This window comes from Lactuca serriola, chromosome 7 (genome assembly GCF_051521515.1).
Source record: "Lactuca serriola cultivar US96UC23 chromosome 7, Lser_US96UC23_V15, whole genome shotgun sequence".
Taxonomy (NCBI): Eukaryota; Viridiplantae; Streptophyta; class Magnoliopsida; order Asterales; family Asteraceae; genus Lactuca; species Lactuca serriola.
Window position 1 is genome coordinate 195,586,503 of NC_136414.1, and position 13,970 is coordinate 195,600,472.

The 13,970-nt window shown below is 34.3% G+C and overlaps 1 protein-coding gene across 1 annotated transcript; it reads left to right on the forward strand.

Annotated features, from left to right (window-relative positions):
• The first annotated feature begins 2,420 nt into the window (after positions 1-2,420).
• On the forward strand, positions 2,421-7,016 carry LOC145062647 (uncharacterized). Its single transcript, XM_079010228.1, has 13 exons — positions 2,421-2,598; positions 2,754-2,884; positions 3,015-3,106; positions 3,185-3,381; positions 3,505-3,686; positions 4,211-4,513; positions 4,596-4,660; positions 5,419-5,467; positions 5,568-5,721; positions 5,792-5,876; positions 6,248-6,317; positions 6,429-6,569; positions 6,640-7,016. The coding sequence occupies exons 2-13, from the start codon at positions 2,825-2,827 to the stop codon at positions 6,904-6,906; spliced, it is 1,665 nt and encodes a 554-aa protein (XP_078866354.1). The 5' UTR covers positions 2,421-2,598; positions 2,754-2,824; the 3' UTR covers positions 6,907-7,016.
• Positions 7,017-13,970: the final 6,954 nt, after the last annotated feature.

Consider the following 13,970-nt stretch of genomic DNA (forward strand, 5'->3'; position numbering starts at 1 on the left):
TTTGTGTAGGTCCATAGTACCTTTGGCAGCTTGGTGATTTTAAATTACTAAGGGGTCGTTTGATAGTTGCTGACTGAGTTAGTACTGACTGAGTTAGTGCTGACTGAATTAGAACGTCTGATTGAGTCCACATCTGACTGAAACCATGTTGTTTGATTATATCTCTGACTGACTGTGATGAATGATGAAAAATGACCATATTACCCCTTAATGCAAAACTTTATATAATGCCAAAAAATAATAATGAATTTTATTCTTGATTAAGAAAAAGCAATGAACTTTGATTGGAGTTGGTGATACAACAAACAAATGAATCGATTTGGTGATTTTCCTTAGCTACTTACAATAAACACATGAATCAATCAACGATTTCCATTAGCTATTTACAACAAACAAATGAATCAATTTGATGATACAACAAACAAACCAAAACCATGTTGAAAATTTAGACAGTTAACTTTTATTCAGTTTCAATAAGGAGTTATCATCATGTTTTAAAATAAAAAACTATGTAAAAGTATGGAACAAAATTTGTGTTGGTCAAACTCTATCATATGTTAACAAGACCAAAAGTTCCAACTGCGACTATGAAACTTGTAATTCTTAGTAAGCATGTACATATAAAACCCAAAAAGAAAACTTTAAGCAGTATAACGAACCCAGAATTTTAAAGCTTCAAATTAAACCAATGGATCCAATCGAATTTTACAACTGTAATCAAACTCAAAGAAGAAAAATATGAGAAATCAAGATTGTTACCCGTTAATCGAAATCAAAGAATTCGTAGGGGATATCTGTAATCGAAATCAAAGATGTTGTTTTCGAGTTGTGCATGGGGACGAAGTGGATGTGGCAAACGATTTGGAGAAATCAATTTGAGGTTTGAGATTCACTGGACTTGCTTGTTGCGGTGCAGATGGCGGGTTGCCATACACGCCGATAAAGGTGGAGAGCACGGTGTAGCTGAGCGGAGGAAGGAGTAGCATGGGCAAGTTTTTGTTTAGCGATCGAGGAAGAAACTAGCATGAAAGAGATGAGGGCAAATGAGGATTATCGTCTATCTGTTTCGGTCAGCAACATTTTTTAGGCGGACCGAGTAAGGAGCTGGGTCAGCTATTGCTTACCGAGTCAGTCATTTTTGGGCTTCATCAAACGGGCTGACCAAACCGAGTCAGCTAAAATTACTGACCAGACCCAATCAGCTCATTATCAAACGCACCCTAAGTGATTTTACCCTTTGTGTAGGTCCATAGTACCTTTGGCAGCTTGGTGGGAAATTTTCAGGTTACCAAACAACAGGAACTTGTTTTCAGCTTGGTAGGAAATTTTCAGCATGGTGGGAAATTTATATTGCTACATTTAGAAAGTAATTTCAGGTGGCATCTTGGGAAATTTTCAACTCCTTGGATGTCAAATATGACCTTGTTATTTTTGGAGGTTGGTTTTCCTTTTTTTGTTTTTCTTTTTTAAAAAATTGAAATAAGAAATTAATTATTTAAAGTTTTCAAGAAATTTTTTGACTTTTTATTTAACCGAAAAGGTGGTATTTGCTAGATAACTGGTGAAGTTATTGCAATGCAAGTAGGATGCTGAACACCCACAAAACAAAGCCTGGGAATACTGGGAAATTATAGAGAAAAAAAATCGCTCTATGGGTATACCTATAGAGACGACATGTTGTTTCTATAGGTGGATCTATAGAGACGACATGTCGTTTCTATTGGTGCATCTACCACAACCACAAGTTGTCGCTAAAGGGTATGCACGCCCACTCTACATCTCTATCTATAGAGACGACATGTTGTCTTTATAGATATACCTATAGAGACGACATGTCGTCTCTATAGTTTCGTCTATGGAGACCAACATCATATAGCGATGAACCAAAACAAGACGACATGTTGTCTCTAAAGGATGCATATTGCGACGATATTTATAGCAACGACCAAAAGGATCTATTGCGACGGGGCTATGAAGATGAAAGCTATAGGGACGACATGTTATAGAGACGATATTTGTCGTCCCTATAGGTCCCGTTTCTTGTAGAGTCAATTTAAGTTTATTTGATATTTTTTAATATAGCCTTAATGAGTTAGTTACAAAAATATGGAATGATGACACTTGTCATAATATTATTGTGTAGGAATATTTGTAGGCATAAAAACTAAGAAAAAATTTAATTTCTCTTAATATTATTGGTAAAAAAAAGTTATGACTTTTACATGTTTTTTAAGTAGAGGTGTTTTTTAAATCTACTTATACACACTACACTGAATAGTCAATTCTATGTATATTTCGTGGTTCCACGAATCAAATGGAAGCAAACTAGATTTCCCTACAAATACGCTCTCACAAATCACTTGATCACCAACCAGAAAATCACGGATATTAAAAAATCAGATTACTCCGCCGATCTAGGTTTCCATCTCTCTTGATTGCCACTTGTTTTCAAAATCAATCTATATTTAGAAGCTTGTAATTCCTTTTTGAGCTCTCTTTATATCATGTATCTCAACTGAAATCCTCATTGCCTGAAAGAAGTTGATTCCCTAAAGAAATCGCCGATATCCGGAAATAATGGTTCTCGTTGTAACTTAGGTACATATTCATTCTCCATGTTTTTGGCCACAATCTGCATTGTTTCATATTCCAATTCATTATGGTCCAATTACACTATTCGAAGGGTTTTAATCGATCAATGTATATGTTTGATGTTCAATCTAAGATACTAAGCATGGATAAATTTTCGGCAGGACTCGTTGGAAAACGTAAGATTTTGGGAAGAAAGGGAGTCCAAGAAGCTAAGAGAACCGATAATCCGAAAATGTCGTTTCCGATTTTTGATGGAAATGTGTACCTATTAAAGGGGATTCCTAATTTTCTGGTAATTTCTTCTTCTCACATAAACATTCTGTAAAAGTAAAACATGTAACAATAATCACATTAAAAACCCATATCCAAGCAATACTTAGTAGTACGTATGTTCATTATACAAATATCTTCATATATTTTAGGCAAAAGAGGACAATTCACCAGCTCATGTTGAGGTGAATAACAATATCATACCATCATCAGCCGTGCTAAAGCAATTGGCCATAGGTTTTCAGTAAGTATTTTCTAATATAACTTTTTAATTCTGTGCTTTTATTTGTGAATGATCTACATGTTATGATGATGAAATCAGGACCACAAAAGGTTTAAGGTCGATGAAGGATCTTTTGGCATCATCAAGAGATTCATCACCTGTAAAAGAGAGATCTGGTTTAAGCTTATCTGCTATGAAATCATTTGTAGTGGGGGAGAGGGAAGATGATAAGTTTTCTTCTGAGTTTGGTCGTAATGAAAAAGTAATGTCTTTTATCCATTCACTTCTCAATGCGGGTAAATTCTTTACTTACTAACTTATAATGTTGTCTTTCCTGAAAAAAGTGACATTGTTTAGTTTCTTGAAGTCCCTCTTGATAACATTTCACTACCATTATAATCATTGCAAGATATTTGCAGAAGGAAACTTTTCTCGAAAGAAGGTTGGATCTTGTTTTAAGACGAATAAAATGATTACTAATTTTTCCAAAGAACTTCATGGAGCACCTGCCGAGAGCTTCGTTACGGAGCTTGCTGCAGTTGTTGGAAGTTTGAAAACTTTGAGGAAAATGGCATTGTTTTGGTCGAGGGTAGTTTTAGAAGTGAGTTGCTCTTGTCTATCTTGTATGGAGCTCACAATGGTTGCGTTGGGTTTGTGTAGACTCTTTGATTAAATGGGTTGAGATTTTCAACGTTACACAGCATGCATAATGATAAGGTTACAATTTTTTCAATACGGGTTGACCCATCTATTTTTCTCACAACCCAACGATAAACAGGTCGACCTGGTTGGACCCATTGAAATTTTAAAGGTTAAATAAAGTAAAAAAAAAATATAGACTTAGTTATTAACCAACTTACAAACCCAAAAAATTGTTAAAATTTAATTGTCGGAAAAAGATTCTACGTACATTTTTAAGAATTTGAGATTTTGCTTTTTGTATTTTTTGAATTTATAAGATTAAATAAAATATTAAAAAAAAACTAATATATATATATATATATACGTTTGATAGGTTGACGGGTGATTTCATGTCATAAGTTTCAATGCTAACACAATCTATTTAATTAGACGTATGTTAACTTTCTCTCTTGATGCATGCTTTTTTGAATATTTGATGTACAGTTGAGAAGGCTATGGTGTGAAGGACAATACATACCAGGAATCCCTCCGGATGATATCCCAAACTTAAATTCCTGTCTTTTGTACCAGGATTCGCAGGTTATCAATTGTTGTATTTCGAGGAAACAAAGGCGAGTTATTGCCACCCAATCATTAGATGCGGTTCTAAAACAAGCCAATCGTGATCCTGATTTGTATGCTAAGATTAGCTCTGGGGAACGTGTGCTCCGATTAGGAGCTCACAAACGACTTGAGAACACCACACTTTTAAAAACTGGTGAACCCGTGTATACACCTATTATGCAGGTTTAATTTGATCATATTTACGAGATATGCCATTGGTTATCATGAAATCGACTCCTGTTTTTGTTAACGTTTTGGTTCATAGGAAGGGCCGTTGCTTACTGAAGAAGTTATTAGGGAAACGGAGGAGCTTGTGTTACGTACTGGGAGGTTAGTGCATCAAGGTAGTCGTTTGGTATGAAGGAATCATGGAAGGAATGAAAATAAATAAATAAATAAATAAATAAAATAACTGTTTTGTTTGTTTTTATGTGATGATGTGGAATTGGAATAGATCAGTCATGAAGGGATGTGCTTCTTTCAAAATTGTAGATTTTCGTTCCTTAGTTAATGGGTGGTTTTTCGTTAATATCATTGTGAAATAAGATGAAAGTTTTCAGTTTTTATTTATTTAAACATTATTGACATAAAAAGTTACATTTTTTTTATTATCTTAATTAAATTACGGTTTTATTTTTTGAAATAACAATTTTTTTTTTAACTTTATCATAAATCATTTGGTGTTTAATTAATGAGCTTCTGTTACGTTTTTATAAATAAAAATTCTTTAATTATAAGTAAAATAATGTGCTAAATAGAGTTTAAAGTTATGTATATTTACATACAATACAATGCAAATTGTGGGTTCAAAACAAAATCAAATCATACGGCTAAACCACATAAGTCAATCTTCTTGGCTTTGATGAAGTTCCAATGACCATGATATGTATGGGACCTTGACTTTTATAATCTCTTTTACTTTTACGTACGTACACTGAATTAAATTCATTTGAAATTCATTCCTTTCCTCTATCAGACCAAACAAACATGAGCATAACTCATTCCATTAAGCTGCTTATTCTATCATCCCATTTATTCCAAACTTGTATGATTTTTCACAAAAATTGACTCTTTATATATGTGCTCAGTGTTGGTGCGGGGTGTTCTCAGCTTCTGTCTGACATGCAGGCTTTCAAGGTGAAATTTTAACCAAAATGGTTTCATTAAAAAGGAAATTTTAACGGCTATATAGCTTAGTGTTTCTGCTTAATTGGGCTATAAATTAATCATGTTTTAGGCAGCAAATCCAGGGTGCATATTAGAAGATTTCGTTAGATGGCACTCACCCCCTGACTGGACAGAAACATCAACAGATGATGAGGGTAAAGAATCCATTAATGGTGATCTTTCTTCTTCTAAAGGACAGCTGAGTTCGCGTATGCAAAAAGAAGGTATATATATATCTACACCCTCTTATTATCTCTTTTTTTCTGCGGGTTTTCTTAATTTCAAGATTTTAAGGTAATTTGTGGCGAGAACTATGGGAAGCTGCAAAATCGATACCTGCTGTTAAACAATCTCCATTATACGATGAGGATTTATCAGTGTAAGTGAGATGATTTCATTTTTTCAAGAGTAAATTACATTTTTGGTTACTGAATATAGTTGATTTTTGAAATTTTAGTACCAATAATTTTTCTCTTTCAGTTTTAGTCATTATTTGAGATTTTTGTAACGTTTTCTTGTATATGTTCCAAGCACATGACTAATTTTACGACCAAGATTACAAAAATCAGTCGTACTAGGGACATAATGTAGTCATTTTACTTGAAAAAAGTCCACAAATGCAACAAGAAGCCTAGATAAGGACGAAAATTCCAAAACGCAATTATACCCAGGGTTCAGAACAGTAATTTACTTTTCATTTATAAAATTCGCTGTTCCCTATTTGAAGGAAATCGGTATCGTTCTATATAGGGAAGGTATTCTGCATGGCTTTGAGAACATCTCACCTTCTGGTTTCTTTGAGCAGTTGTTTCTTTCTCTTGTAAGCACAATCGAACCAATTTAATCTCTTTATTTCTGTTAAGAACCATAATTTTAATATTTCAAATCATTAAATGTATGTTTTGATGATATAAATATTTCAAAATTTCAGCTCAGTTCAGGATGTACGATTGCTGAGGCCAGAATTTCAACTAACGAAGATCTGTACAAGTTGTTTAAGGAGTGCAAAGAGTATATTATTATTACGTGTCAAGGCAAACGTTGGGTTGAAAAAGCAGATGATATATGCAAGGTATCTTCTTATATGGCTAACCACACGTGTCAAGTTTTTTACTTGATTATTTATGGTGATCTGGTAATAGGTTTATGAGACAGTGGCGATGATGGCATTGTGCCCCAATGGCGTCATAAGGATCACAAAGCCGCAGCCTGATGAGCCCACTGCAAGTGATGATCCCAAGGGTAGTTTTGGTGCTATAGATAATAGTCCGTGGAAAACACCACCAAAGGGCCCAAAGAAGCAAGAAGATGACACAGCAGCACAAGCTTCCTTAATGTTTTCAAAGAAGCCACCAAAACCTACTGAGAAACAAGTCGGTTCTATCGAAAACATACCGTTACCTCAATGATGTTTCTTCACGATAATCTAGATATTGATAAACACGATAGCGGTAGATAATTATATGTTATGTATAGTATTTCAATTCCTTATTATTAGGCTATTATGTATATTATAAGTAGTGAATGATAATAAAAGTCATATTCATGCGAAATACATCTCCCATGGTATCAGCCAAGACATGTTATTAACCCTAGCTGAGTTCTTTTCGACAAGGAGCCGACGCGATGGACTGACCATCAACTTTTACTTTTCGCCTGGGAGGCGTATCCTGCTCCTGTAGCCTGATCGAGCTAGGGAGAGTTGTCTAAGGATTTACACTGTTGAGGAGACTTTTAGCCCTCATTTTTATGCTTACCTTGACAGTTGTATTACCGCCCCACCATAGGAGTATATCTAGATGTAGGTCTAGGCCCACACTCGGGGGACTTATGTCTCTAGGACAGCCAAGGAGAGTGCCTTCTGTTCTCCTATATATATCGGTTGATTCATCGATTTGTCTCTTCCACCATTTGTCATAGACAAGAGTGTGACAAGGTTCCTTCGGGCGACCTTTTCTAGCCCTACTCAGACGGAGGTTTGCCTTTATCTTCCTTTTGCTCTTACTTCCTATTGGATTAGTGTCTAAGTCCATAACTATTTTGGTATGTACTTGACCCGATGGTGCATGATCCTTTTGGGTTGCCTTCACCAAAGCAACTTGATAGGATGAATTATGGAGAGAAAGGATTAAATATGATTTATTAATATATTATGGGAATAATATATTAAAGGAGAAATCATATTGTTTAATTAATATTAGTCAATAATTAATTGGTAATTAGTTTTGTGACTATAAGAGATTAATTAAACTTAAGGGACTGAAATTGTAATTATAAGATAATTGCAATTTGGGCCATGGATTGCCTTATATTATAAGGTGGACGAATTCTATGGAGGAAGCCCATATGAAATCGTCCAAGGCCTTAAGGAAAAGGCTCCATGGGTTGCTTAGGGCTTAAGCATCCAAATTAGGGTTTCCTTGTTAGATAACCCTAATAGCCTCACTATATATAGAACCCTTAAGGCTCAAAAACGTGGACAAGCTTCCTTCTAGGGTTTCCACATGTTTTGGGCAGCCTCCTTCTCTTCTCCTCTTCATCCTCTTGCTCTTGGTGTTTGTGAACCATTAGAGGAGTGACATTTGTGACTCTAAGCTTTCTAAAGTCAATACAAGAAGGATTTGAGATTGTTATTGCTACATAACAATCAAGGTATGATCTAAACCCTAATTATATGTTATATTGATTATCATATGCTAGATCTAGGGTTTATAGTCTTGGATGAATTGCATGTATAATAGAGAAACCTAGATCCAAGCATTAGGGTTTGTATGAGCACATAGGATGTTCTTATGACCAAAACTCATCAGTAGTATCAGAGCCTAGCTTGGTTTCAATTGTATTGATGCATGGTATAACTGGAAAATTCGATTTTTTGGATTCTGGAGGCTGGACTCGCCGAGTCCATGGCTGAACTCGCCGAGTCCATGCAGACTCGACGAGTCCAAGCTTGACTCGACGAGTCAACTCGTTAGATGGAGGGTATTTCGCGATTTCTTGCTGTTTTTGCTTATGGATAGTTACCTTATCATGTTAGATCAATATTAATCCGATTATATGATATATTTGACTATAATTTTGATCTAACTAAAGATATTTATCAATTAATAAGATAATTGTTTCCTTATGTGATAATTGATTAATTATTTTGAGTAAATTGATAAATTGTTTTGCAAGAAATCATTAAATAAATCAAATATGGATAATTATATGATTAATTGTTAATTTAGATTATTTGTTATTTGATCCTTGTTGTTATGAAAGGTTTCATATTTTTCCCTTTAGGTTTTATAGTTTAAATTTGAACCCCAAAAGTTTTGTTGTTTTGAAATTTAAATGGTTAAAACCCTAATGTTTTGAAAAAGGTTTGAAAACTTGCCCTCAAGTTTTGGAATTTAAATTTTGATTAAATAGTTTAATTTTGATGTATATTTAAATTCTAAACCCTAATGTGTTGAAATGTTTCAAAACTTGCCCTCAAGTTTTGGAATTTAAAAGTTGATTAAAAGTTTAATTAGGAATGTTAAATTCTAAAACCTTGGCATAGTTTTGAAAAAGTTCAAATCACACCCTTATGGTTTTATTAATTAATTAAGGTGCATAATTAAAAGAGGTTTCATAAATCCATAAAAGTTTAGGTCTACAATTTAATTGAATTAAAAGTATAATTGTTAAATTAGACCACCTAGTATTTTGAAAGTATAAAATACACCCTATACTATATATAACATTAAAAGTCTAACATTATATATATATGTATGAGTAAAAGTCAGTCTTACCGTTAGTAGGCCTCATTCACGAAGCTGGTCTATAAGGGGTGTTTAAGGAAATTGCCTATAAAATGGCGATTGAATGGGTATCCACTCTTACCCACCGCACTCTTGACTAGTGGAGGGTCGTTAGCCGAACTGGTAGGATAGGACGAAACCTTCCATTATAAGTATAATGAATTATTAAAGTAACTAAATGTTTTCATAAATTCCTAATCTTAGTTACTTAGGCAAAAGTGAATTGATGCAATTCCATGAAATTACACTTTGTGCCCTTGCGAAGACGTTAGTGGAGCGTGTGTGGTTTACCGGCACACTAAATGGTTCTAAGCAAAGGTAGCAAAGGGTGACTCAATGTTGGTCATAGTTCGGTGGAGCGTGTGTGGTTTACCGGCACATCGAATAGGTGACTGTAACATGTGAGGGCACCATGTAAGTTTGCATGGTTATTCATACCCGCTTTGTGATCCTCGGCATCCCAGTCACAAACAAGAGGGGCATATCGAGATTTAAACATGCCATTGAAAGTTCAATGAATCTCAAAGGATCTAGGAGTTTTAATAGATTTAAAACTTAAATTTCTTTTTCATTTTTCATGGTGGAAATTAGTGAATCGTCATTCAGTTACCTTCAAATGTTCTGCAATTTGGGTTACGACATCCCTCTCCCGAGTTGTAGAATATTGTGTTGGGTCCTAGCCTTATTATCTCATTTGGGTGATTTACTAAGGACTCAAACTATCAACTAACTTGAATTCGTTTTTCTCCCGTTTTGTAGATGTCAAAGTTCGACAACTATGGTCTTCTCAAATCCCGTGGAACAAGCATTCCACATGAAGATGATATTCCACGATTCGATCGAGGAACAAGAAATCATGCTTCACTTCCTTCTCCTCCTCCAATTATTCTCCCTAACCCACAAGTTCAAAGGCTTGAAAAGTTCAAGATCACTCAAGCCCTTTTGGCAAGTAAACATAAAGAAGGAAAGTCGGTGTGTGCACACGTCCTAGGGATGAAGTTGCACATTGATAGACTGAGAATGTTGGGATCCGTTGTCTGTGAGGAAATGGCTGTTGATTGGGTTCTTCAGTCACTTCCCAACTCATATAGTGAGTTCGTAAGAGAGTACTAATAGATGAACTACGACGTGACCCTTATAGATCTCACCTATATGCTTATTGCTGCTGAATCAGCAATGATTTGGCGTAATAGAAAAGCAAAGTTGATTGGTGAATCTGCCTTCGAGACCTCTATGGATATAGACAATGGCAACGAAAGACATGCTATGATCGAAAAGTTTGATCATAAGAGAAAGGCGATGTCTGAAGTAGTTCCATGTCCTGTTCCAAAAGAGTCGATTTGCTTTTATTGCCAAGAGAATGGGCATTGGAGACGAAGCTGCCCCATTTACCTATGAGATCTAAGAGATGGTAGAGTCGAAACGTATGGCTCTAATTTAGGTAAAATCCATTGACTAACTCTTTTAAGCTTCATTCTAGATTCTGAATACATAATGTGATAAGATTACAATTAATGTTTTGTAGGATCGAAGAAAAGAGAGGAAGCTTAAGGGAAGAAGTGAGCAGAATCTAACCCTGAAGAAATGGATTTCGATCGCATTACTTGAAGATTAGATTCTTGAGCTACTACTAAGAGTTAGAATTAGATTGCTAAGAAATATGTATTAGCATAGTTTTTTCAACGAATTGCATTGTAAGGACAATTTTTTCCGCAATAAAATAAATTTTGATTTTATATTATTTATCCTTACAATGGCGTGTATGACAAATTGATGTTAAAATATTTCTATTATTAGCAATAATGAATTTGGTTCTTATTATGTTATTTATGGAAAGTCGAGAATTTACCAAATAGGGAGAGTTTCTCATCGCCCAAGTTTCAATTGGACAGAAACTTGGAATCAAGCATCTTGGTTGCACAATGAATGAGAAATTTCATATTTGGAAATTAGACTAATTCATTGACAAAGTGTCAAGTGAAGGACTTGGAGATCGAATACACAAAGTTGCGTGTTGATCAAGTCCACCATAAGAGTAACAAAGACATTCGTCATGATTTACTAAAGGTTTAGTAAATATGATTATGCTTATAAGATTACGTGTAATTCTGAATTGATTGAAAATGTTTAGATCAATAGCAGAACGAAAAAGAAGAATCAAGTAGGCATTAAGATAAAGGTTTCTCCATTCTAAGAAGATGGGAGAGTACCTTTTATGCTTTATGATAGGTCTTAATGATTAAGAACCATATCTCAATTGATCCTCTAAGTGAGTCTTAGTACAATTGTATGAGGAATCAAGGATTGAAGAAATGGTCAAATCAAGAAGTCAATCATACTTCGTTCCAAAACAAGTCTTAGAGTTAAGATTGTGACATTGAGTGAATAGTATTAAGAAGGTTTATAACATTCATCAATTGTGGAAGGTTGTGATGTCTTGGATAAGACAAAGACCAACTAAGACAAAAATTATGAAGTGTTTTGTTTTGATAAAAGCTACACTAACTCTTGAATATTTGTTTGTCAAGAAATGTTTTGACAAGAGAATCGTATATGTCAAGGAGTCAGTGGGAGTCTTAATAGTCTTGAAAAGTTTCAAGAACAAATCAAATAAGCCTTATCGATCATCACTAGCACACGAGTTGAGGTTTACAACCTATCGTGAAGACATTATTTTGTTTATGTGCCAATCCAATCGAGTTAATTATGCATGTGAGTCCTATGAGTTCTCATTTGAATACATAAAAGGCAAGGACCTTGATCAATGGAAAGTACATTGATAGGAAAAGGTGAGCTGCTTAACTACTTGGAAGACGTGGTGGGCAGCTGTGCTACCATAAGGCAATAAATCAAGATTAAGAAAGTTCGATCCATATGAGTTTGAATTTGTCGTAAACTTTGGTTTTAACAAATTCACATGGATAGGAACACATACACCATCTAAATCTAAGTGTCATAAGATTTCCTCCTTCATGATAATGATTGTGAGGAAATGCTTTCACTAAGAAAGAATTTAAGAAGATAGTGATTATAAAATTGCATTCTCGAATTCGATCATGGTTACGGTATCCCTTTCCATAAATTGAATTGTGAAGTTTGGCAATTAGTCTTAATTGTTTAGACACACATATGAACTATCTAAGGCAAAGGTGTATAAGTTTAAGAGGCCTTGATAAAAGATTATCAAAGCATTAAGTATTAGAAACATGGACTTAATAAATTCAATAAGTATTGTCTTTCTGAAAGTTAAGATGTTTATGAATACATGTCGAAGCTAGTGGGAGCATAAGTGTTATGTTTTATAATAATCATCATGATAGTGGGAGCATAAATGTTATGATTGTATGATTATTAAGGCACGTATTGCAAGTTGACAATATTAATTATAGAAAACAAGAGTTATACCTTGCAAAGTCGTAAGGGTTGTAAAGTTGTTTTGCTATAATTAAGGGAGAGAATATTATGCTTCATTTCAAATTTAAAGGCTTAGATTGTGGAATGTTAATAAATTTAGTCAAAGGTACATAGTGTGTTCTTAATTTTTGACTATGATTACGACATTCCTCTTCATAGTTCGAATTTTGAGAACATAGCAAATAAAATATTATGGCAGAAGATTGATAAAGCACCATATCTTTATGTAAGACATTATGCATCGTGTCTCATACGCTTCGGGTATAGGATTGATTGCAAATGCTATAATATTTGACCATTCTAAAATTTTCCAAATGTCTAGCGCATTTAGAGGGAAAAAGGACAAGAATCGGTTTTGACTAAGATAATTAAACAACTATCAAAGGACAATCCAAAGTTCGCCGAGGATTGGTCGCTTGTAAGTGGTTGGAAGTATAGTATTGGAAGATATGGAAATGTTTCCATATTGGATGGACCATATCGACATTATTATGAATAGATAAGATTCTACTAAGAATGAGTTGTCATATGGAAATTATGGAAATGTGTCCATATTGGGAATTGAATATTGAAAACCAATGACTAGATTAGAAACTTTTATGCAAAATGATGTTCAAAGGAATGTTCTTTGAGTGAGAGACATCATATCTAAGGAATTGTATTGTAACAATCTCCGATAGAGGATTTTGTAATATCATTGGCAATAGTCTTTGTGAATTTAGTGCAGTGACATTACGAAAGGATCATTGCATAAAATGTTAGAATCTAATATATTCTATAAGTGGCAAGAATTTGATATTCTTTTACTTATGGAAAAGGATTTGGAGTTGTGAAATGAGAATGATTGGAAATGTGTTCAATTTGATCTATTTCACAAAGTAAGAACCATAGGTAAACATTGTGTGCATGATAAGAGCATGGGACAAGTGTTATAATTCAAGTAAGAAGTTGATAACCCGAAACGACAAATAATGAGTAATCGATATAGTGATAAGTAAAAGGTGTTTTATTTATGCTCAAAGGGTTGAGGCCATATGGGATTAGTATTATTCTTGTGTTTCACTTTGCATGTTTTGACTTCCTAAATAATTTAATTGGTTTAGAACAGTCAAATTATTCGAACGAGCCACAGTCGTTCATATGTTGGAAGTAGGTATGAATAAAGACTGTCATGAATTGGTGTGTGGATTGTCTAAAGAGTATTAGACATAAGCAAACGGTTGCTGCAACGTTCATGAGTGCTTATGAATATGATTTGAGCATTGGATTAA

What these genes read in the sequence shown, in the direction of transcription:
- LOC145062647 (XM_079010228.1), top strand. Translation starts at nt 2,825, where the DNA reads ATGTCGTTTCCGATTTTTGATGGAAATGTGTACCTATTAAAGGGGATT. An exon ending in CCATTCACTTCTCAATGCGG is followed by an intron (nt 3,382 to 3,504) that starts GTAAATTCTTTA and finishes AGATATTTGCAG; the next exon opens with AAGGAAACTTTTCTCGAAAG. An exon ending in CTTGTGTTACGTACTGGGAG is followed by an intron (nt 4,661 to 5,418) that starts GTTAGTGCATCA and finishes ATATGTGCTCAG; the next exon opens with TGTTGGTGCGGGGTGTTCTC.